At 48.4% G+C, this 23,595-nt stretch overlaps 3 protein-coding genes across 9 annotated transcripts in view; 2 read left to right on the plus strand and 1 right to left on the minus strand.

The window, feature by feature from the left end:
- Dgcr2 (DiGeorge syndrome critical region gene 2) overlaps positions 1–14,608 on the plus strand; it is an 86,619-nt gene extending 72,011 nt beyond the window's left edge. For 5 of the 6 annotated variants that reach the window (XM_021732686.3, XM_021732687.3, XM_078038776.1 and 2 more), the window contains 4 exons: positions 2,766–2,969; positions 8,810–8,962; positions 9,919–10,155; positions 11,792–14,608. In XM_021732686.3, coding sequence (XP_021588361.1) covers positions 2,766–2,969; positions 8,810–8,962; positions 9,919–10,155; positions 11,792–12,048 — 851 coding nt within the window. In that variant the 3' untranslated portion in view covers positions 12,049–14,608. The remainder of the gene's footprint in view (positions 1–2,765; positions 2,970–8,809; positions 8,963–9,918; positions 10,156–11,791) is intronic. The other variant, XM_021732688.3, reaches the window with a different exon arrangement.
- A 1,873-nt stretch (positions 14,609–16,481) lies between these two features.
- Positions 16,482–19,455, plus strand: LOC101973849 (carbonic anhydrase 15). Of its 2 annotated transcripts, XM_078038777.1 has the most exons (8): positions 16,482–16,614; positions 16,819–16,854; positions 17,383–17,553; positions 18,053–18,213; positions 18,317–18,409; positions 18,734–18,800; positions 18,903–19,069; positions 19,187–19,455. In XM_078038777.1, the coding sequence occupies exons 1-8, from the start codon at positions 16,548–16,550 to the stop codon at positions 19,409–19,411; spliced, it is 987 nt and encodes a 328-aa protein (XP_077894903.1). In that variant the 5' UTR covers positions 16,482–16,547; the 3' UTR covers positions 19,412–19,455. The 2 variants fall into 2 exon arrangements, with proteins under 2 accessions (XP_077894903.1, XP_077894904.1); XM_078038778.1 differs by lacking the exon at positions 16,819–16,854 and having other exon boundaries at positions 16,491–16,614.
- A 267-nt stretch (positions 19,456–19,722) lies between these two features.
- Positions 19,723–22,472, minus strand: Fam246c (family with sequence similarity 246 member C). The gene is made up of 2 exons (XM_021732625.3): positions 20,858–22,472; positions 19,723–20,371 (listed from the first exon to the last, which is right to left on the minus strand). Exon 1 carries the CDS (start codon positions 21,634–21,636, stop codon positions 20,923–20,925), a length of 714 nt encoding a protein of 237 aa, XP_021588300.1. The 5' UTR covers positions 21,637–22,472; the 3' UTR covers positions 19,723–20,371; positions 20,858–20,922.
- Positions 22,473–23,595: the final 1,123 nt, after the last annotated feature.

Raw genomic sequence — 23,595 nt, forward strand, 5'->3', positions numbered from 1 at the left:
TGGGGGGTAGGGTGGGGTGAGGTGATACTGGGGAGTAAATCCAGGGGCACTTAACCACTGAGCCACATCTCCAGAATATTTTGTGTTTTATTTAGAGACAGGGTCTCACTCAGTTATGAAGAACCTCACTAAATTGCTGAGACTCGCTTTGAATTTGCAAAGCTGCAGGGATTATAGGCCAGGATAAACTGATGAGTTTTGAGAGATTTATTAATTCTAGATACCAGGCTTTTGTCAGAAATATGGTTTGCAAACATTTTTTGTTTACTGTTTGTCTTTGCTTCTTCGTATAGGCTTTCATGAAACAAGAACCTAGGGTTTAAATATACTAGGCAAGTGTTGGAATAAAAGTTTTCAATCTTGATAGAATTCACTTTATCAATTTTCTTTTTATGGATTATTTTTTTAGTGTAAAGTCTAATAACTCTCTTCCTAGCCTTATATTCTGAAGAGTTTCTCCTGTTTTTTCTAAAAGAGTTTTTATAGTTTTATGTTTTCCACATATCTCTGATCCATTTTGAGTTCATAAGATTTGGGTCAAGTTTCCTTAACTCAATATAGCTTTGCTCTTAGTACACCACCTTTGTGTGGTTATTGACAAACATCATGCACATATTTCATTTCTGTATATTATAGACTCAATACTACATTATATAGTATTATTTCGTATGATTTTTATTTATTTCTGTTTTAAAGCAGTGCTGAGGATTGAACCCCCAAGGCCTTTGCATGTTAGACTAAAGTGTTCTACCACTAAGTTATATCCCCAGCCCCCACAATTACTTTTTAAATTAGTTAAGGGAAAAAGAAACGTACATTTAAAAATATATATATATATTTTTTTAGTTGTAGATGGACACAATACCTTTGTTTATTTTTATGCGGTGCTGAGGATCGAACCCAGTGCCTCACAGATGCAAGGCGCACACACTACCACTAAGCCACAACCCTAGCCCCAAAACATGTACATTTTATACTGTAATTTGTAATTATATAATTACTTCTGTTGGTGATCTGTTGTTTTGTAGATTTAGATTACTCTCTGACAATCACTAGCTTTTTTTTTTTTTTTTTTTTTTTTTTTTTTTTTTTTAGCTTGAAAAACTTTAGAACTTCTTTGCTAATTCTTTTTTCTTTTCTTTAAGTGCTAGGGATTGCACTCAGAGCCACTTTACCCCTGAGCTATATCCCCGTTCTTTTTTATTTTATTTTTTGAGATGGTCTCACTAACTTAGGATTCTACTGCCTTAGCATTCCTGTGTACCTGAGATTACAGGTATGTGCCACTGTTACCAGCATCTTTGGGCAGGTCTGGAAGAAATAAACTGTTTAAATCTGGGGAAGTCTTTACTTTGCCTTCACTGTTGGAAAAATAGCCTTGCCATCTATGGTTTCTTCACTGATAGGTTTAGTCTTTGAATACTTTGAATATGTTATTCTGCTGCTTCTGACCTCAGTTGTTTCTGTTAAGTCGTTGATTTTGTTTGGGTTCCCTTATAAATAACAAATCATTTTTTATTGGCTTCTTTTAAGATTTTCACCTTGTCTTAAACTTCGGCATTTTTACTATAATGGGTCCATGTGTGGCTCTGTTGCATTTATCCTACTTAAAGTTTATTGCATTTCCTGGTTGTGTAGGATTTTGTTTTTTCTCTGTTCCTTTTTCTCCTCTTCTTTTGGTATTCCCATTTCACACATATTGGTGTACTTAATGGTATCCCATACTCTTCTAAAAATTGTTCATTTTTCTTCATTCTTTTCTCTGTTTTAGCAGAGATTAATTTATGTGAATTTCTTCCCCTGGGAATTCCTGACTAAATGGCTGACATAGATTTGACCCCAATCTTAACTGAGGCCCATGGTCATGAAATTTCTGAAAAGTTGTTTTCTAGACCTCCTCATTCCATTTGGAGATTGGAACAAACTTCTTTCTCACATCCCTTTGCCTTTCACCAGGGTGTGCCTGTTGAGGACCCAACCTAGTTTATCCCTTATCTCATTCCCAGGTATCTGTTATGTCTGCTTACCAGCTTAAGGATCTGATTGTAACTGTTTCCCTTACTCTAGTCTCAGTTCAGCTCTATGCAGAGTTTACCACATGTGTTTCAGGAGATCATCTTCACAAGCAGAACCAGCAGCTTCTTAGAAACTTATTTGAGACATTCTGGTTTTTAAAATGGTTAATGTCCATAGCAGCTATGTCTTAGAATTGAAGAATCTAAACTGTTTGAGTCAACTTAAAAGCAAATGCTAGCCAGGCGTGGCAGCATAGGCCTCTAATCTCTCCCTGTAGTTCTGGAGGCTGAGGCAGGAGGATTGAAAGTTCAAAGCCAGCCTCAACAACTTTGCAAGGCCCTAAGCAACTTAATGAGACCCTGTCTCAAAATAAAAAAATGAAAAAGGACTGGAGATGTGGCTCAGTAGCAAGCACTTCTGGGTTCAATCCCTAGTACAAGAAGGGGAAAAAAAAGCAAATGTTTCTGCAGGGACCTTCACTCTGGAATCTGGCATACTTCTCTCTTCTAGCCCTCTGCACTCTGTGGGCTCAATTTACCCTGGCCAGGTATGCTTTGTTGTAAAAGTGTATTGTATCATCTACCGTCAGACAATTGCTCCTAGCACTGTTAAGCAGATCCACAGCATTCCTGCATGGGGAGGACTCATACACAATCTGGCTAGTGCCTCAATTTGTCCCCCAGGTGGATTGAATCAGCATTTCTTTTGCTGATAATGCATACATCTGTGCACGTATGTGCCCATTGCAGGTCAAACTTGTGTCGACATCAAGGACAACGTGGTTGATGAAGGATTCTACTTCACTCCCAAAGGGGATGACCCATGCTTGAGCTGTACCTGCCATGGAGGGGAGCCTGAGATGTGTGTGGCCGCCCTCTGTGAGCGGCCTCAGGGCTGTCAGCAGTACCGCAAAGACCCCAAGGAATGCTGCAAGTTCATGTGTCTGGACCCAGGTGAGACTCTTGATAGTGGATCCTGAGTCACTTTCCCCCTTCAGGGCCAGAAGCTAGATGTCCTTTTGCTTCCTCAGTGATAGGGACTTGTAAGAGCTCATTACATATAGTGCAGCACTAATGGCACTATTTGATCATAGCACTCTCACATGCAACCTGTCCCCTATAACTGCTAACCCTTCATGTTGCCTTATTCCCATTCTCAAGTAATAGATATTATTCTCAAATGAACATGAATTTTGGGGTGACTGGTTGTTCACAAATCAACTGAAACTGGCAGCTTCAAACCAATCTTTCTTTCTTTTTAAAACTGAGAACTAGACTACAGAACTATTTTTATTCAGATTCTTCCTCTTTCTATTATGGCAGGATATGTCTTTGCTTATATTCATCAATTTTTACTGATAGAGTCTTCAAGAAAAAGATGAAATATCACCTTCAGTTTTAAAATAAAACTCCTCACCACTAGGTGGTGCTTCAAGTGAACACTAGACATGAATCTAGTTTCAGTATAACCCGGCTCCTCCTGCTTGCAACAAAAGAACAGCAGATGGAGTCCTGCTTCTTCCTAGGCTTACTAACACCCGTCAGACACTCTGCATGGCATGCTTCACTACCACACACAATGCTTCTGGCAACTCTTCACAAATATAAGTATTAAGTATACAAAGCATGAATTTCTTTTTTTGGGAGTGCCACAATGTGAGAATGAAGTGGCAGGGACTCATGAAAGTTCCTGGACCCATAGATCCTTCAGAATAGCAGCTTGAATAGGTATGGAGACTGTCTCCATCCCCAGGGAAGAGAGGCTAGAGGCAAAGTGTGAGGCCATTATAGTGACAGCTGTTCCTAAATGGAGTGTTATCAGTGTTCTTCACATCAGAAGAGTTACCCAGGACAGAGCCATTCTTCAAAGAAGATGTCAGAGGCAGGGCATAAGCAGGTACCCTTGCCTGATACCATCAGACACATGTAGTTGGCTGTACATAGGTGCACAAGCTGTGCTTACACCCAAGCACACTGGGGGACCTGGAGCTTAAGACTAGTGAGTGTGGCACTCAGGCCTCCCTCATCTGTCAGGGTGGTAGACAGTTTTCTTTTTGTGCATGATACATCCCTACAGAGTCATGTGAAGCCCCAAGTTGAGTGCTTATCAAGTTTCCTGTGCCCCTACTCACATTACTCCAAACCATCAACTCAGTTAATTTTTATAGGAATTGAACTCTGATCTTTCACAAACCGGGCCATCTGAGTTCCTATTCCTGTTTCTCAGGAGTCTCCTAGTGCTGCCCTGCTACTCTGTCTAAGCAGAGTTATAGAGGATGACTCATCTGTGATGTGTAGCCTATTGAACCTGCCCAGGCCTGAGGACATCTCTGTAGAGTAGAACCCTCAGTGCATCTGGGAGAGCCCAGAGATGCTGCAGGCAACTTCTCTGCATGACCAGAGCAGCTCAGCTAAAACCTGTTCTGCCTATTATGTGGCCAGGTTTCAATGGGCTTCTGATTTTCATCCAAAGGCCTTCTCCTGGAAAGAGCTCATATTGTACCAAGAACCAAGACCCTGCTAAACATAAGTGGAGATGCTGGGAATAGGGTCTTCAGTGTCCCCTTCAATAAGATAAAAGTGTCTATTCTCATCACTGTTCAGCATTTATTTACTCAAGGTCAAAGCTAGAAACGAAATGAGAAGGCATTTATGCCAGAGGGAAGAAATGGAACCATTGTTCTTTGCCGATGACATGATTGCATAGAAAATCCCATAGAATCTACAGGAAAGTTACCAGAACTAGTGTGTTTAGCAAGGTCTTCAGATAATAAGGTCAATATACATAAATGTATCGTGTTTATACGTACTACCTGTAACAATTGGAAATTGAAATTTTAAAGAAAAGTAGCATTTATAATTGCACCAAAACTCATGAAATGCTTAAATATTTTTTAAAATCTTGGCATTATATTTATTTATTTGTTTATTTGTGTGCCAGGGGCACTTAATCACTGAGCCACATCCCCAGCCCTTTTTATTTTTTGAGGATCTTGCTAGTTTGCTTAGGGCCTTGCTAAATTGTTGAGGCTGGCCTTGAACAATCCTACCTCAGCTACCTGAGCTTCTGGGGTTACAGGTGTGCACCCCCGCATCCAGCTGTTTGTGTATTTTTTAGGTTGCAAATATAAAACACTGATAAAGAAAATCAAAGGCATAAATAAAAGGAGCAATATGCCATGTTTATAGGTCATGAAGCTTGATATTATTAATAGTTTAATTATTCCCCAAATTATTTATAAATACAATGCAATACCAACCAAATTATAGCAGACATTTCTGTAGGCATTGACAGGCTAATTGTAAAACTTAACAATGATTAGCAAAGGAGTTAGAATAGCCAAAATAATTTTTATAAAGTTGGAGGATTTACAACTTATATACAAGCCTTAGTAATCAAAATAGTGATACTCATGAAAAGATAAACATGTAGACTGTTGGAACAAAATACCCACACTAAATGGTTAAGTGATATTTGAATGCAAAAGCAATTCATTGAAAAATTGATAGTCTTTCAACAAATGGTGCTGGAACAGTTGGATGTCCACATGCAAAAAATAAATTAACCTTATGCTGTACCTCCTACTATATATAAGATTAACTCAAAATTGTCATAAATCACACTATAAAACCTTAAACTAGCTAGGTGCGGTGTCATAAGCCCGTAATCCCAGGGCTCAGGAAGCTGACAGGAGGATCGAAAATTCAAAGCCAGCTTCAGCAAAATCGAGGCACTAAGCAACTTAGTGAGACTCTGTCTCTAAATAAAATACAAAATAGGACTGGGATGTGGCTCAGTGGTTGAGTGTCTCTGAGTTCAGTCCGTAGTACCCTACCTCTTTTCCTCTCCCCCCCCCCCAAAAAAAAAAAAACTATCAAATTTCTAGAAGAAACTGGAAGAATTTTTGTAATCTTGGGATGGATCAACAAATTTTAAAAACAGCTTCAAGGGGGCTGGGGATGTGGCTCAAGTGGTAGCATGCTCGTCTGGCATGCGTGCGGCCCAGGTTCGATCCTCAGCACTACATACAAACAAAGATGTTGTGTCCACTGAAAGCTAAAAAATAAATGTTAAAAATTCTTTCTCTCTCTCTCTCTCTCTCTCTCTCTCTCTCTCTCTCTTTCTCTCTTTAAAAAAAAACATCGATAGGGAAATGAAAAAGACAAGCCACTTCAATTGAGGGAAAAAAAATATTTGCAAAACACAAATCAGACAAAGTTCTTGTGTTTAAAATATATAAGAACTCTAAACTCCATGAGAAAACAGAATAACCATTTTGAAAAATGGTTGTAAAAATATTTAAATTGGTATGAAATATGATATGTCAAGAGCTTTGTAATGTTTTGAACAACCAATTAAAAAAAAGGAAGAAGAAATGCCAAAAAAAAAAATTTAAATTGTACTTCAGCAGAGAAGATAGATAATGACAGGGAAACACCTGAGAAGATGCTCATTGTTGGTTATTAGTGAAACAGATCTACATGAAGTACTATACCCAATAGAAATTCTAAAATGATAAAATTGACAGCACCAAGTGTTGGCTCAGGCATACAGCAACTGGAATTCTCATACCTGCCCCTCCTGGCACTGATGCTTAAATGCAGCCCTTATATCTCAAGGCCCCAAGAGCTAAGCTACAGTGAGATGCCCAGCGGTGCAGTTTGTGGTGTAGTGGGGCCCACATTGGAGTCTAAGCCCTCTGATTCTTTCTGACTTTCTCTATATACCATCTTTTCAATCTTTTACCATGTAACCAAGTTCAGTGAAACTGGGTGCTCATCAGTGGAGCCCTTCTCGTCCTGACTGGGGGTCACCTGGGGACTTAAGAGTTGTTCAGACATCAGATTAAGGACCGGGCTGGATGGACTGAAGGTGCCCTGAATAGCATCTCCTCAAGAAGATATGTCCTCTGGGAGCCTAGGGGTAGCTGGGAGACAGAAGACAGTCCTGTCTGCACTGTCTAGGACTCCATAAAGTAAATAACCATGTCATGGGTTTCCTAGAACTTCTACTCTGGCCTCTGGCTTTTGGGACAGGCTTTGTATGTGACTGCAAATGGTTTGGTTTTTTAGAAAATGCTTCTTCCTCATCTCATTGTGGAGGGGTGGTTGGGAACCTTGACCATGTTCTTGGGTATATTTTAGAACTGATAAGGAACTAGTAGTTATTGCAGAGGGACTGCTTCCTTAGACAATCCCTTGGGAACCTGAGCTGTCTGCTAATTAACAACCATGTCAACCAGCTCCATGAGCTGATGGGGTTCCTCCTACAGACAGGAATGAAATGTTCCTTGGAGGAGAGTCAGCAGCATCCAGAAAAGCAGCTAATTGGTAAAAGGATGTATTTTTCACATGTCCACTTCACAAGTGTTGTCAGCAACAAATGCAGGTTTTGGAGATGCTTTCTGACTCCACAGGAAGAGGATAGGTGCAAGCTTTGGCCATCTGTGTTGGTTTGGAACAAGCTAGCTATGGGATACCATCTCTTTGCATTGTGTACACATTCATTGAAGTTCAACACTGGGGTTTCAATTGCTCATTTGCATGGGTGTGCCCAGAGCTGGTATGCTATGGATTGTGTCAAATCACAGCTGCAGTAGAGGCCCCTTTGTGAATAATACCCAAGTTGACTGTGCTTTTTAAGTCTTATCCCTAACAGTTGTTGGAAACCCCTGTGTGGCAGCAGCAGGTGCTCCCTGCCTTCCTCCCCAGTTCATCAGTGAATCATAGTAAATCTCAATTGTTGTCATTTCTTTCCATCTATCACCACCCCCTATCTGAGCTTTAGTCATTTTCTCTGGGTGGGTGGTGTAGGCATCTCCTCACTGGATTCCCCAACCTTCATGCTCCTCTGTACAACCTCTCCTTCCTATGGCAGCTTCCCTGATCCAAGCTCTATAGAGCTAAGACTTCTCCAGACCTTCCCATGGCTCCATTGAGGGAGACCCTACTCATTTGGGATAGGACATTTGCCTGCCCTTACCCTGGCTTTTTCTCACTGGGTAACAGAGCCACAGGCCTTGGATGGAAAGCAGCCTGGTAAGGCCTTCTCTTACCCTGGCCCCACTATCTTATGGATCATTTTCTGCCTTTCACCTTTGTCCCTTGACCCTGCTTCATTGTTTTGGGGGCATTGGACATAATTGAAAATGGTTCTGCAGGTCATGTTTTTCTCACCTGGGTGAGCTCAGGGAAGCAGAGATTGCAATATCATGTCTTATTGACCGAGGAGGGCTCAGGCCTCATGTGCATCTGTGCTCCTGGGAAATGGCATGTGGCCTCTGCAGAAATATTGTACCTCAGTTGTATTTGTGCACAGTGCAGCTTGTGTTCTGTCTCCTAGAAAAGACTGTCCTGAGACAGAACTCTTTACCTTTGCTCAGTAACAGAGGGAAGTTTGTACACAATAGCCACCAGAGTCTGGCAGCTCTTGGAAGTACTCAGTTACCCAGGGAGAATGAGCCAGAGTTGAGGCTATACAGCAACTCTGTCATAGAGCAGGGTGAGGATACCTCAAGAAGGGCTCCATGTGGAAACATTCCTCCTGAGCCACTTTACCCTTTCTGCTTTTGGTATTATTGCAGTGTTCTCCATTTTAAGCAGTTTCATTTTACCTTCTATCCTAATTCTCAAGTGCACTGGCATCCTCCAGTGCAAGTGCCTCTTTTCTTTCTTTTTTCTTTCTTTCTTTTTTTTTTTTTTTTTATGTATGTTAGGACTGACCTCATGCTATACCCCCAGTCCTGCAAACTCCTTTTCTCAGACCAGTGGATTTCCTTCCTCCCCCCTCACAGACGGCAACAGCTTGTTTGACTCTATGGCCAGTGGAATGCGCCTAGTCGTCAGCTGCATCTCCTCCTTCCTCATCCTCTCATTGCTGCTTTTCATGGTCCACCGGCTACGCCAGAGGCGCCGGGAGCGCATTGAGTCACTGATTGGAGCAAACTGTGAGTGCCTTCCAAGGGCCACAGTGGTGGCACCTGAGCCCTCATCTCCAGGTCTTCCCTTTCCTTTGTTCCCACCAAGGTAGAGTCAGAGGTAAAGTGAGGTGCCAGCAGTTTCCTTGGTGAGAGAATTAGGGAGGAAGGCCCTCTTGCCACAGAAGATAATGTAAAGGTAATCCCCTCTTCAGCTGTGCACCTGCTCCTAGGCCAAGTATACCCCTGGAGAGGCAGTGACATTGGTGGGCACTTGAGCAGTTCACAGGCTGAAATTTAACAGAGCTTCTGCTCTCCTATCCTCACAGCAGGAAGGGGCATTACTGTTTATTCAGGCAGTGATGTTTCCATCGCAGTGATCAGAAGAGGTGCCTCAGACACCATTTTGGTGTGTTTTGTTGCCCTTATTAGCCAGAGTTCCTCAACAGTGTACCAAGCCAAACTGGAAAGCCCCTCTTGCAGTATGGAGAGGGATGGGGCAGGTAGCAACTAGTAAGAGGTACCTTGCCTGTTGTGTGAAGGGCCCCTGGTGCCTCCTAGGGCACCCAGGTCAGGCTTGAAGGATTCATATTGCTAAGGCCTTGGTTTCTCATCTATGGGCAACCCTTTTTCCTCCCAGCCTTCCTTAATCCTCACTAAGCTCCAGGTTCTGAAGTCAAAGATCTTCATGAGTTAGATATCCAGAAGCACATTAGATCTGGAGGGTGTGGTAGTAAAAGTAATAAGACAAAATGGCAGGTTTTGTGGGGGCAAGGGTTGATGGCACATTGGCAGAGGGAATGGGAAGCAAGAGATTCAGATCAAGTCACAGTTCTCTTATGACATGTAGAATGTGGGCAGCTGGGTATAGAATGTGACACTTGGGGATGGCAGGCCCAATCTTGGGAGGAGGGGGGCTCAGGAACCAGGCAGCTCTTCTCCAAGTGACACAACTCTGCTCCTGTTTCTCGCTTTCGACGGCCCAGTGCACCACTTCAACCTTGGCCGGAGGATCCCTGGCTTTGACTATGGCCCAGACGGATTTGGCACAGGTCTCACCCCACTGCATCTTTCTGACGATGGGGAAGGCGGGACTTTCCACTTCCACGACCCTCCGCCTCCCTATACAGCTTATAAGTACCCAGACATCGACCAGCCTGATGATCCACCACCGCCCTATGAGGCCTCCATCAACCCCGACAGTGTATTCTACGACCCCTCAGGTGCCTACCCACTCCAGGAAGAAGGAACGTGGAATTGTCAAACAATTGGTTACCAAAGGCCAAGACCACAGATATTTCTCAGCTCTAGAGTACTGGGGTCCCCCACTTCACTGTGGCCTTCTTTGGTCTTCTCTTTGGTTTTCTCTTTAGGGCTTTAATCCTAGAGTTGGTTTTGCAGAAGAGGCTTGGTTACTTTGTCCTGGCCTTCTTCCACATATCTATGTAAAGAGCTCTGGGGAAGCCTGGGACAGGAACTTCTCTTTTTTCCCTCCCATGAGTACCCATTAGCTGAGTAGCCCTTGGGGTCCTTTCAGCTCAGCTCTTTGGAGAGATAGGGTACCCTGCAACATTGATCATGAAGATGGGACTGACCCAGGAGTGAGCCACCTGGCTATAAAGATACATGTGCACATGTGGTGAGCTGAAGGAACATTGTCATGTCAGTTCTTTATGTCATGCTGGGATGCAGCTCTGGGAGAGGGGCCAATTGCTTCAGTCTATTGCCCATCTGATCCTAAAAGTCATCCTTCCCATGACTCTAGCTAAGAAGAAAGGTCAAGTGCCCCACCCCCACCAGTTGTCTGGCCCATTGCTGTCCTTAGAGTGCAGTATGGTGCTACCTACCATTTTTCCTTCTGTGTTATACCCTCTAAAACTCCATTCCACAGTAGTATTGCAGGCAGTACCCCACCCCAAGGCAGCTGGCTCCTTGTATGCTACATACCTTAGCAGAATGTCCTGAGACTAGCACTGCTGATGATTTCAAGGTATTGGAAAGTCTTGGATTTTACCCTGCCCTTGGGACAGAGATTGTTCCAGAGTTTAGGGATTAGGAATATAACTAAGTGGTAGAGCATTTGCCTAGCATGTGCAAGGCTCTGAGTTGATCCGCAACACCACAAAAAAAGGGATGAGGCCAAGGTTGGATGCTTCAAGAGCTGCTGCTGGTGGTCTCGGACACCTCATAGACCAGACTGCAGGGCAGTGTAGGGGGGGTGACAAGGAAAGTTGGCCTGGGGACGGGTATATCATTGGGATCTCCTACCACCAGCTCTCAAAAGGAGTCCATAAAATTAGGTAGGTAAAATGAAGGGAACAGACTGCCTCCCCCAAAACTTCTCTTGAACCAAAGCTTTCTGCAGACACCATATGGTTTTCAAGGCTGCCCAACCAGTCTTTCATATTCTGGGTGTCATATTGCAGCTGCAACCCAGAATGTTCTGATAACTCCATAGCATCCTGTGCTGAAACCTTCCCATTGAGCCTGTTTTCAGCTTTACTGAGTCTGAGGTAGTTTTCCTCTGATCTCCCTTTGTTTGGGTGACACTTTGTTGCTGCATCTCATCCACAAACTGAAGGACAGGACCAACCCATGTTTGTTTTGTCAGGCTTGACCTCAATCTTGCACATAACAGATGCTAGCCACAGAGGCAGCTGGCCACAAAGTATGTTATAGGGCCAATGCGGGGAGGATTCTTCTCCAGAATCTGAGGTCCAGTGGGGCCACCAAGGCCTGCTCACCATCCAGTAATGGTAGGAATGTTCAGGTGGGAATGTTCAGGCAGGATTGTCTCTGGTCTGCTCAGCCTTGTTCTGTCCCCCTTACCAGGCTCTCACTTTCCTCTCTTTCCTACAGACGATGATGCCTTTGAGCCTGTGGAGGCTGGCCCACTGAACCCAGGGGATGGAGACACTGAAGGTGCATTGCCTCGGCACTTGGAGCAGCCTCTGCCCCCTGCGGGGGCCTCCCTAGCAGACCTGGAAGACTCTGCTGACAGCAGCAGCACCCTGCTTGTGCCCCCAGAACCTCCCCAGAGTGGGAACAACCCAACTGCAGAGGTGCCACCAGTGAGTGGCTGCCATAATCGTGGCTCCCTCAATACCATGGTGTAGATGGCTTAGCTTACAGTTCCAATGGGCTAGAGCACCTGTTGGCTGTCAAGAAGACATTGGTTCCTGTGGGAGACTTGCAGGGGCCCTGCCACAGCCTGGACCCTGTTCCACTGCTGCATACCCACTGGCAGCCGTGTGTGTACATAGAATGCGGCCAGCCTCCCTCCAAGAGGAGCACGCATCTGTGCTGTTTCCTTGAGGGCTTCACAAACATGGCATAGCTTTTGGTCACTATCCCTTTTTAAATGGGAGAAGGACAAAATGTTCAAACCGTGCGTTTTGGAGGTAGGGAACAAAAGGTACTGAGCTATGCTCAAATGAAACACATCTTGGGCTTGCTCACTATAATGTGCCACCCAGTGAAGTCTGCTGGCCAGTCACCAACCATTCGCTGAGTCCCACCCAGGGCAGGTGGAGCACGGGGCTGCCATTTATGCCCAGGAGGCGGAAGGGGGTTTTTGTGGACACTCATTGTTAAAGCAGGGGTTTTCCAAGGAGACAGCCTTTGGGTCTGCTATCCTGGCTACTCTGGTGATAACCCTTCCCAGTATAGTTGTGAACGTCAAGATACCTGAAGCCCCAAGAAGGGGGCCTAGAAGGAAATTGAACTTACTGCCCACTTTCCACTTGGGTTCTGTGAAACCCAACTCTGTGCCAGGAGGCCCAAGTTCACCCCTCCCATCTCCAGTGCATTGCTGTGCATGGCTCCCCCAGGTGGAGGCGCTGGATCTACACTGAGGGTTAGGCGCTAAGTGGGCTTCTATCTGCTCTGGGCCCTACCTTTTGTTGAATGGCCTCTGGGCCTGGTATGCTTCCACCTCACCTTGTTTGTGCCATAAAGGATTGTTTCTTTGGGGAAGGGGTGGCCAAAGGAACATCCTGGGCTGTGTCCGTCTTCTGCAAGTCCACTTCTTGCACCATTGCCACCAGTGGAGTTCAGTGCGTGGTGGCTGCATGCACACCTTCCCACCCCTCAGCAGTACTGGGTGCTGGGGGTCTTTTGTCCATGGGACCCTGTTGCCTGTTCAGGGCAGTTTTCTTGTCTCATGACACAGGCCTTTAGCATTTCTGAGTTTGGAGATTAAGCGGGTTCTGTGCGATTTTTTAGCACATTCATATCTTTTCTACGTTGAATGTCTGGATCTTTTCTTTTGTGTGTGTGTCCTTGTGTGTCTGTATGTGGCCAGATGTTTGCAAGTGATGGTTCACAGGAACTTGGGGTCAGTTGGGGTTCTACTCTCCCAAGTTGGCCATTTCATCTTAGGTTTCCAGACAGAGCCATGTCTAAGCCTTTGCCCTTGCCCATGGATCATGGATCTGGGCACCTTGTGCCACTGAGGAAAATCAATGGGAAGAAGTGACTAAGGCATATGGTTCAGTGGTACTTTGTGGTGACTGGCCTTTGTGCATAGTTCAGTTTTAGACACATTCTCTTACTGATTGGAAACTTGTTTTCTTTCTGTACAGAAGAATTACAAGTTGCCTAGACCTGACCAGAGCTGACTGGAGGTATAAATTTTGTCATTAAACAAGCTGTTCCTGGGCTTGGCCCACAGGAGCCAGATATAGAGGCTGTGCTTCTCTTATCAGAGGGCTTCCTTGGAATCATAGCCACAAGGACCCCACACCCACTGTTGAGAACAAAGCAGGACACATGTTGTGTCTCCAATATGTTCATTGAGCTGGGCAGTCAGACTCTAAAGCAGCCATCAAGAGTCTTGTTGCCCGGAGACCCAAAAGGATCCTGAGGAACACCCCAGCAGAGCCCACACATAGGGATGGCACCAGCAGTTCAGCGAGACTTCAGAACCATGTGTAAAGGGCAGCTGGCATGAGATGTGTGGACCTGGGAAGCTTCCTCTGGGGACCAAAGGACTATTGGGGCCAGTCAGGCACCTAGAGGAGGCATTGAGGAAGAGGATGGGTTGCTTTGGATCTAGCCAGGGGTCTGTTATGGGTGCTCTTCCAGTATTGCCCAGTGGCTCCTTTCCCCTGGGAAGCATCAGGCTGGCCCTTGGGGTACAGAGCCCACTGATGTCCTGAAGCTGGTCAGAAGGCCTGTTTTGCAGGACTGCTGAGACACTATTGCAGCTCCAGGTGTTGTGCTGGGGACAGTTGTGAATGGAGCAAGGAGAGCTGGGATCTGCCCTTATGTTCCCACCTGCCATCTATCATCCTGTGTGCCATCCTTTGCAAGATCTGGTTGTACTCCATAGGCTGATTGATAAAGAATCCTAAGGCCAGCCTTGCTGAGACTTGTGTTCTTGTGTGAGATGCTCCCCACCCACTCCATAATAGGGCCCTGGAGGGACCGACCAAGCTCCTGGGAGGGTCCCCCTCCCCCAGGACTGCCTTGCCACTGTTTCTGATTGGGGCCCCCTGACCTGCCTTGTAGAGGTGGAATTTGATACTGTACATTGTCTCAATGCTTGTTTTTACATTTTCCTTTCACTAAGGGTTTTAGTTCAGGTGTATTTTTGGTCCAGTTGACACTAATACTTTTCTTAAAATGCTGTGAGAACCATTTCATCCAAATGCCAAATAAACTTGTGTTCTGGAAGAGGTGTGGTTCGTTTATAATGTGATAAAACTCCCAGAGCTGCCACAGGCCAAGGTGAGAGTGACTAGGGCACCTGCTATTCAGCAGACTCCCTGACACCTCTTGGCTGAGGACCAGATGGATCTGAATTTGGAGCCTCCAGGCAGAGTGTGCAACAAGAGGGGCCAGCCCTGTGCTTGGCTTCCTCCCTCGTGACACCCAAACCCTGCTGTCCTGGGCTTTGCTAGGGGAATGACAAGGCTGCTTTGCATCCTACTTGACCAAGCAGGCTATCCTGACTATTGGGAAACAGTATCAGATGGGCCAGGCATGGGACAGCTTGAAACTTGATCCCCTACCCCAACTCTAAGCTCTATTAGCCATTCAGGTGCCTATATGCAGTTTCTCCCTGCAGCCCAAGCCATCTAACTTTCTGAAGCACCCCTGGCCTCTGGTGCCTCTTCAGACCTGTTTTGAAGCCCCAGCTAGTACATGTCTAGGTCTCAGGACAGTGATCTGACGACATCTCCAGAGAGGAACTTACCCCTAACTCTTAAGTGCATGTGGGATGGGGAAGGGGCTGGGGCCCTCTGGAACTCTTCTGGAGTAAAATGGGTTAGACAAACTGCTTACTTTTCCAGTGAGTACTGGAGGTCTGCTTCTAGGAACTGGGGCAGGGCCCGGTGAGACTTGGACTAGGTGCCCTGCTGGGGCTCACTCAGCTGGCAAGAAGATGACTCAGAAGAGCTGGGGGGCGGGGGCGGGCAGCAGGAAGATGTGGAGCTTAGCAGAGTTGGGGCTTTGGAACACTTGCAGAAAAGTTTGGGAGAGCTGTTATTTGTGAGAACCAGGGGCAGGGTCTGGTACTAAGAACTTTAACTTATGTTCTCCAAGTATCCTTTGAAAACAAGACTCAGGGTGAGAACCCTGGGTTCATCCAAGCTCACCCTTATAATCTAGACTCCTTCTGGGCCCAGGAGGTGTCAGCAGGTGCCCCCCGATGGGGGCACTGCAGACCTAGCACGCTGGTATTGAGGGTCAAGAAGGAACTGGTAAGTCTCTTGATAGAGGTGGTATCTCCATTTCTTCATTTCTCATTCCTGAACACATCTGCTAGAGCTGGAGAAGTAGGAAGGCTAAATGGCCCTGTCTCAGCACCACGGACAGTGCCCCCTTCCCCACTCCGCTGCTGCAAGCGCCTGACCCACTGGCGATTGGAAGGAGGCGCCAGGTACAGAGGGTGTCCCTCCACCCCATCTCATGTGCGCTTAATGCGCTAGCCCAGTTTCACTCACACAAGTATTCGGAACCGCACCAGAAGCAGACGAATCATTTTCCAGGAGAGTGAACTGTAATCTGTGGAGCTGCTGCCAAATCTTGAGGGCAAGGGGCCGGGCTGAAGCTTCCCTGATACACTCTGGTAGGGTAGTCCTTGGAAAGAGGGGCATAGGTAGGGAAGAGGCTGTGATTTGGGGGTGGGTTGGAGGTCCCAGGCCTGCTGTAAAGCAAGAAACGTCCTCTCAGGTCCCTCTCCCATCCTGGCCTCCCAAGTCACTGGCGCTGGGATCCAAGATGTCCTCATCCTTTGAACAACTAACTTCCTTGCTGATGGCTTTGACTTGTCACTTCTAGTCCCCAGCGTCCCGTTTCATCTTGTTTATGGGAATAATAGGGCACATAATCTCCCTGCGCTATTAATGTCAGCCATTATGCTGGCATGCTGCTGAAGCCCTGGGATCAAGGCGTGTGCCTGGTGATTTTGGAGCCCTGCCTTCTTGGTGGCCTTGACTGGGCTCCGCCCCCTCCGACCTTCTCCGTTGCTGCCCTGTCCCCACTAGCCTACAGGATTTAGCCACGCCCCTAGCCTATCCCACTAATGAATATATAGCAGCCTCACCTGAAGCCTTGCTCCAAGGTTCTCTTCCACTTAGTTTTTTCGAGCTGCAATCGCCTCCCCACCATGCAGGCGCTGGGCTGTGTGCTCCTCTTCCTCGCGGTGCAGCAGATGGTGCCGGCATATTCAGAGGGTGAGCGCCAGGACTCTGCCCATCTAGTGTCCCTATCTGTCCAATCCCGCCACTCTCCACTTCCTTTTTGGTACTGCCAGTAGTTTGAGGTGAGGGAGCTTGGGAGGTTTCTCCTGGCCCAAGTCCCATTCTCCATTCCTGTGCCCAGTTGGGATGGGGGTTTGTAGAGGTCTCTCAGCTCAATCCCCTGCTTACTATCTGCAGGTACCTGGTGCTACGACTCCCAGGACCCAAAGTGTGGTGAGGAAAGTTTTGCATGAGCTGTGTGGAACTGGTCTGTGCCTTGGAGCCAAGAGTGATGCAAGGGTGATCAAGAGACAGACTGCATATTATGCTTCTGTGTTCTCTGCAGGCTCCTATGTTCTGTGTCCAAGTAACTGGACACCAGACAGCTTGCATGTGACTATTCCTCTGTATATATGTCTGGGTCTGCTGTGATCCCAGGCCTGCTCATATCAGTCAGTCTGTGAGCCTGTCAGTGTGGCCAGCTCAACTGTGTGCATGTAGTGGAGGTCCCCATTGTGGGTATGCAACCATGTAGTAGATTCCATTCACCCTCTCTGTGGGGCAATTTGCCTGCAGACTTGGTGGCTAGGTCAGGTGCAGGATGGGGGGAAAGGGATGCTGTGACATTTCTAGGTGCATGGAGGGAGCAGAAAGGAGTTTCCTGAAGTTGGGCTATTCTCTGGGTATATGGGGTCCACCCTCCTCTCCACCCCAGACTACCTCCTTGATCTACCCTATGGACCCTAGACCTTGTTCCCTTAGGCCCCACTCACTGGAAGGAGTTAGCCCCTGCTTGTGGAGGCCCAACCCAGTCACCCATCAACATCGACCTTCACCTGGTTCAGAAGGACTCTACTCTTCAGCCCTTCATCTTTCAAGGCTACAACTTGGCACCTCCAGGCCCTTGGTCCTTGGAGAATGATGGTCATACAGGTCAGCACCCTAGAGTCAGAACTCCCACAGAAAGGTCAGGAACCCCACAAAGCAGAAGGGAACTTGCAGTGAATACATGAGGATCAGGACTCACACATGGGAGCTGAACCACCATATAAAACTTCCACAAAAGTCATTGACCCCTACAACTGGGCTAAAAAGCTCTAAACAAGGATGGGAACACCTGTATAAAAATAAGAATCTCCATTGCAGAGGAAATTCCACACACACTGACCAGCATAATCCCCATAGATATCAGGACCTTCTGGAAAAATTGCAGCCAGCCACAGGCCCTGAGGACAGGGATTCAGGACACATCTAGAAGATACAATTCCTCCCAGGGTCTTCTACCTGGACAGTAGTCATAACCACACATAGCTGGGAGCCCTTGTGCCTACCTCAGGAGGGCAGCCCTCTCCCCGTTGAGCTGGTGAGGAATTTCTACTGCAGGTGGTGGTGAGTTAGCTGGAAAGAGTGTCATATGCTCCCTCACCCTCAGTGCTACTCCACATGGACACTGGTCTGCAGAATGGCCTGGAGATTTGGGGAGCTGGGCTGCCACCACCTGCCTACCGAGCTCTTCAGCTGCACTTTCACTGGGGGGCCCCAGGGCATACTGGCTCAGAGCACAGCCTGGATGGACAGCGCTACTCCATGGAGGTGGGTCAGGCATGGGGTAGGGTGACAGGAGTGCCCCACAGAGGTCAGAGGAACATGGAGGGAGAGGGAAGCTGGGTACTTCCTGTGGTCTCTGCCTCCCCAGATGCACATTGTCCACATAAATAAAAAGTACCAGAGCATGGAGGAGGCACGACGTCACCCTGATGGTCTCGCAGTGCTGGCAGTGCTGTTGGCGGTAAGGGAAGAACTATGAGGCTCCATGTGCTTTCCCAGAAAGGGGAGTTTCAAGGGGTGTGGAGCCGGCAGGGTGGGCCTTTGGAGTAAGAAATGGTTCAGAGATCTATAAAGTTTGTAGAATTTTAAGGATTCTGGGGAAGGACAGGGCCAATGGGATGTTGTGGATTTGTAGACTGTCACCTCCCACGGGCCCTCTCCCTAGCAGATTCCTCAGACCCCCATTACCACTGGGAACTTCCCATAGAGTCTCCCCACTACTTTCAGAGTTCCTACCTTTGTATACCTTCCAGTCAGGGCCACTCACACTGGGATCCCTCCCCAGGAGCAGGACCAGGACAATGCCAACTTCTCTGCTATTGTGTTGGGCTTGAAAAATGTGTCTATACCTGGTGAGGAGCTGCTGGGGTCACATCTGGGCTAGAATTTGCTGGGGTGGTGAGGGTAGGGATCAGGGAGGGAGGTTCCAATCTATCCTCCCCTCACCTTCCCAGGTGTCTCAGTGAATATGACATCCACCTTTCCATTGTCCTCACTGTTGCCAAGCCCCTTGGGGCTTTTGCGATACTATCGCTACTCTGGGTCACTGACTACGCCCGGCTGTGAGCCTTCTGTGCTCTGGACGGTCTTCGAGAATGCTGTACCTATTGGACGTGTGCAGGTGGGGTCACTGCCCCTACCCTGGGCCAGGTTGCCTACTTCCGATGGCTTCAACCCTCCCCTGCTTGCCCTACTCCCACCCCATCTTAACCCATCTTTTTTCCCCCTGAACACTCAGGTAGCCCAGTTCCAGACTGTGCCCCAGGCTGGGATGCTGGGCTTGCACCCTGAACCACTCACGGATAATTTCCGCCCTCTGCAACCTCTTGGAGGGCGCAGCATCTTGGCCTCCCCCAAAGCCTCTATTCGAGCAGCAGCTCCACCAGGATCCCCCATCCTGGCTGGTGTTCACAGGGCTCTGCTGGTCCTGGGGCTCAGCCTGGTGGTCTGGCAGGACCCCTAGAATTCAAGTATGACTTCCCTCTCACAATAAACAATGCACAGTGACTCTGGCCTAATGTGAATGGAGTGGGGAGACCTAAGGTGAGCTGCCTCCCTCCATGGGACTCCTGCCCTAACCCCACTGAGGCCTCAGAGGATCTATCCATACAACTGGGAGATCACTGAGTGACCTCTCCCTACCCCACCACAGCCAGTCTCAGTATCCTCTTGTAGAACCCCAGACTGATCCCCAGATCCCTCTCAGAGAGAAGGGGTCTCCACTCCCAGTCTACATTTCCTATATGAAAAGTTAGCACATCTTAGAAATGCCACTTTTAGCCAAGATTACACATTTTATTAAAATTCAATCTGGGTGATCAACCTGAGAACACTGTACCCAGTTAAATGATAACCCCAGCTGAGGTTTCCCAAGACCAGTAGGTAAGAAATTGCTGGTTCCAGGTTCTGCTGTAGCTGGAATGGTTTGGTGGATCCTGGTGACATAAAAACTAGTAAAGAGTTGTCTGGCCACCATGAAGCCTCACACTGGTGACACTCTCTAAAGTTAGACTATGGAGTCTTGATTGTAGGGTGACATTTTCTAGAGAGACAATAGTGTCCAGGCAACTGTGGCTAGACTAAGTGAGGGGTAAGTGTCCTTGGTGTCTCTGTCCAAAGCAAAGCTGAGTCCAAGCGATACTGACTGGATGAGATTATCCAAGTGATGCTATCCAGTAAGACAGGGCCTGGTTGTTAGTGGAGCAAGGCTAGCCAGAGTCAGGATGCTGTCCAGTTGATATGTGGGAATGTGGAGGAAATAGATGATAGATAGATAAATGATAAATGACAGATAAATAGTACATTTTTCTCAGTGGTACTGTCCAGGTCACAATGTCTTAACCATCCAGGTGTCCTTGGAGTCTATTGCATAGTGGTGTGTGTAGGGGACTCTATTTCAGTGCATGGAGGCTCTGCCTTCTCCCTAAGACGTTTAAAGAAAAAGAATATGCAGTCTCCTCCCCTGCAGGTAGGGAAGTTAGGTTGTAGACTCCAGGGTTTCTGGTTGCCCCTCTGGAGGCTGACATACCCTGGCCCAGATCCTTCCCCTGCATCCCCCGCCCCTCGCCCACTTTCTTCTTATTATTATTCTTTCTATGTGCTGGGGATCGATCCCAGGACCTTGCACATATTAAACAAGCACTCTACCACTGAGCTACGCCCCCAGCCCCCTTCCCCTACTTTAAGGCCCAAAGGGGTCTACCAGCCCTTTCCAGTCCAGACTGTCCGCAGCGGTGATTGTCCGCAGCGGTGATTATCCGGAGCTATCCACCCTTTGCAGACTATGATCCTGGGCAGTCCCTACCCTCCGCCGCCCACCCTCCAAATAACCGCATTCGTTGGCGGTTATTGGTTGCTTGCGGACTCTTCTCGCTAAGAAATACACTCCAAGAGGAGATCAGATCTCTACCTTGGCCTCCTTCGGCTAGAGGCGATTCCTGCACTTCCCTGGGCCGCCCTCAGGTGCGGACGCCCTCAATCTCCGCCACCTTGAGGGGCCGCTGGCTGCGCGGGAGTTTTCTTGTGGTTCTTTCGGGCAGGAATTCGGTCTTCCGCAGCGCCATCGGGGAAGTCGTTGGTCGGCCTGGAAGCCACAACCAAGGCGTTCACAGTGCCTAGCGCCCGCAGCAGGGCTGGGGCTCGGGATCCTGCCCGCGGGACAGCACGGGGCTCGCGGCGGGCGGGTGGTGGTGACCGTGGCGGCGGCAGCAGCGCTCGCAGGGCGTCCAGCTCCGCCCGAAGCTCAGCGCGCAGCGCCTCCAGCCCGGTACTCAGCTCCGCCCGCACTGCCGCCAGGCCCTCCTGCAGCCGCCGCTCGCTCACTTCAAGGACGCCGGCCGGGTAGGTGGCCCCACCGCGCGGCTCCCCGCACACGGAACACACTGAACCACTGCTGCGCGCTTCGATCCTCTCGCCAGTCCCCCCGGCTCCGGCTCCGGTCCCCGCAGCCCCGGCCCCAGCGCGCTCCACCAGCCGTAGTAGTCGCGGTGCCTCGGCCCGTGCCGCAGCTTGGGCTCGGAGCTGGCCGCGCAAACGAGCCAGGCGGCCTGGGACTCGAACGACTTCAGAGACTGGCCCATTGGGCTGCGACCCTGGGTCCCGCCGGCGGCCAGCGCCTTGTTTCAGCGCTTCACTCGCGCCATACGCGTTGCGCGCCTGAGCCCAAGAACGCCCGGACTCTGCAGCCATCCGCACGCTGTCTCCACCACTACTGCCAGCACTAGGCCTGGCTGGGAGCCCCAGCGTGCAGCCTAGCAACCGCAGGGCCCCAGCGACAAGCGGTGGAGAGGGCTCCTGGGACAGCTGTGGGAATGACAGAAATCTCTAGGGATACGGCCTGGGGCCTGGGGAACCCGCATAGAGTTGGGCCCAGGACGGCTGGGGTTCCAAGGGAGCCTTGGGGCGGGGTGGCGGGGAGGTGGTGCCAGTGGGCATGATTGTGCTGGACTTTTCCGCAGGGACTATGATGATGTGGGTTACCACATGAGGCTTGGGCTGGCTTCTGGGTAGAGGTGACACTGCAGAAGCCCAGGCAACCCCAGACCAGAAGCAGAAATCAAGCTCACATATTCTATTGGAAGTTACTGCCCTCATCACAGCTGGGGGAAACCTGAGTTTTTGTTCATGGACCCCATGCCCTCCTCACTGGCTCAGGGTTACCTGCTTCCACGTCATAGTCCAGACCACACTTATCTCTGAATTCTGTGCCCTACCCACACATAGCCCTTGTTTTGGGCATCTCCAGCCAATCTTCTACCCCTCCTTTCAACTTCTTCATGGTCTTCCATGCTCCCAGATGTGCCTCAGCCCTCACTAAGGCTGCTGAAGTCCCCGCCCATCTCATACAGTGTCCTAGTCATATCTTTTTTAACCTCTTCTAAACCAACTTTCTTTGCCCTTTTGGGCCTGTGCATAGGCCCCTGTTCCCCATTTGCCTAGCAGTTCCCACTTATCCCTCTTGAGCAGGGAAGCAGGGAAGCCTACCCCATGCCAGGTAACTCAACACCCCCACCCCCACCTCTGGACAGCATACTTTTCAGCTGGTGTTTGTTTGCTTATTTTTAAGCCATGTGTATTCTATGTTGCTCAGGCAACTCCTGGATTCAAGTAATCCTCGTGCCTTAGCCTTCAGAGTAGATGAGACTACAGGTGCACACCATGGCACACAGCTCATAGACAATTATTTTTAAATGACTTTCTGACGTCCCATAGTGGGGTCCTGGAACCAGAAAGGGATTATCTTCTCCTGGGCAGAGTCTGACCCAGGATGAGGTCCTCCATGTTGCTACACATGCTGAATGTTGGATGAAGAAACAAATGGATGAATGAATGAAGTTGGGATCCTCTCCCTATTTACAATAAATAAGGAACTGAGGGAAGGGCCGGGGCTGTAGCTCAGTGGCAGAGTGCTTGTCTTGCACATATGAGGTACTAAGTTTGATCCTTAGCACCACCTAAAAATAAACAAATAAAATAAAGACATGCTGATCATCTATAACTTAAAAAAAAAAGGGGGGGGGGCTGAGGATGTGGCTCAAGCGGTAGCGCGCTCGCCTGTCATGCGTGCGGCCCGGGTTCAATCCTCAGCACCACATACAAACAAAGATGTTGTGTCCGCCAAAAACCAAAAAATAAATTAAATTAAAAAGAAGAAGAAGAAGAAGAAGAAGAAGAAGAAGAAGAAGAAGAAGAAGAACTGAGGGAAGGGTCCAGGCCAGCCTCTCCCACTTGTTCTGAACAGTCTTTCCAACTCTTCAGCCTGTCTCTGAGGTCTCCTGGCTATCCTTGCTGGCTTCTTGCCCCTGTAGCCCTTTCACCTATTCTTTCCTAGCTGGGTGCCTTTGCAAGTGCCCCTCAGCCTGGGCCTGTTGCAATGGAATGTGGGCCCCTCTAGAGGGCAGTGTGTTCCCACTCAGCATGTTTTTCTCACTGCACCCCCAGGGGCTAGTTAGGACTCTGAGTGCTCTGGGCCTTGGGGCCTCCCCTAGCAAATTGTGAGGAGGGAGGACCTGGTATGAATCCAGGCTGGGCTAGGAGGGAAGACAGACAACCACTGGAACCTATGTCCCCAGAGTATACTTTCTGGCCTCTCTGCTTCTCTGTGCCTGAGTGTATGTAGAGGGGGAGGGAGGAGGGGTGTTGACCCTG

Source organism: Ictidomys tridecemlineatus, chromosome 2, assembly GCF_052094955.1.
Source record: "Ictidomys tridecemlineatus isolate mIctTri1 chromosome 2, mIctTri1.hap1, whole genome shotgun sequence".
NCBI classification, from domain to species: domain Eukaryota; kingdom Metazoa; phylum Chordata; class Mammalia; order Rodentia; family Sciuridae; genus Ictidomys; species Ictidomys tridecemlineatus.

Coding starts and splice junctions, on each gene's coding strand:
- LOC101973849 (XM_078038777.1), top strand. CDS start 16,548: ATGCAGGCGCTGGGCTGTGTGCTCCTCTTCCTCGCGGTGCAGCAGATG. Junction 18,214..18,316: donor GACAGCGCTACTCCATGGAG/GTGGGTCAGGCA, acceptor CTGCCTCCCCAG/ATGCACATTGTCCACATAAA. Junction 18,801..18,902: donor GAAAAATGTGTCTATACCTG/GTGAGGAGCTGC, acceptor TCACCTTCCCAG/GTGTCTCAGTGAATATGACA.
- Fam246c (XM_021732625.3), bottom strand. CDS start 21,636: ATGGCTGCAGAGTCCGGGCGTTCTTGGGCTCAGGCGCGCAACGCGTAT.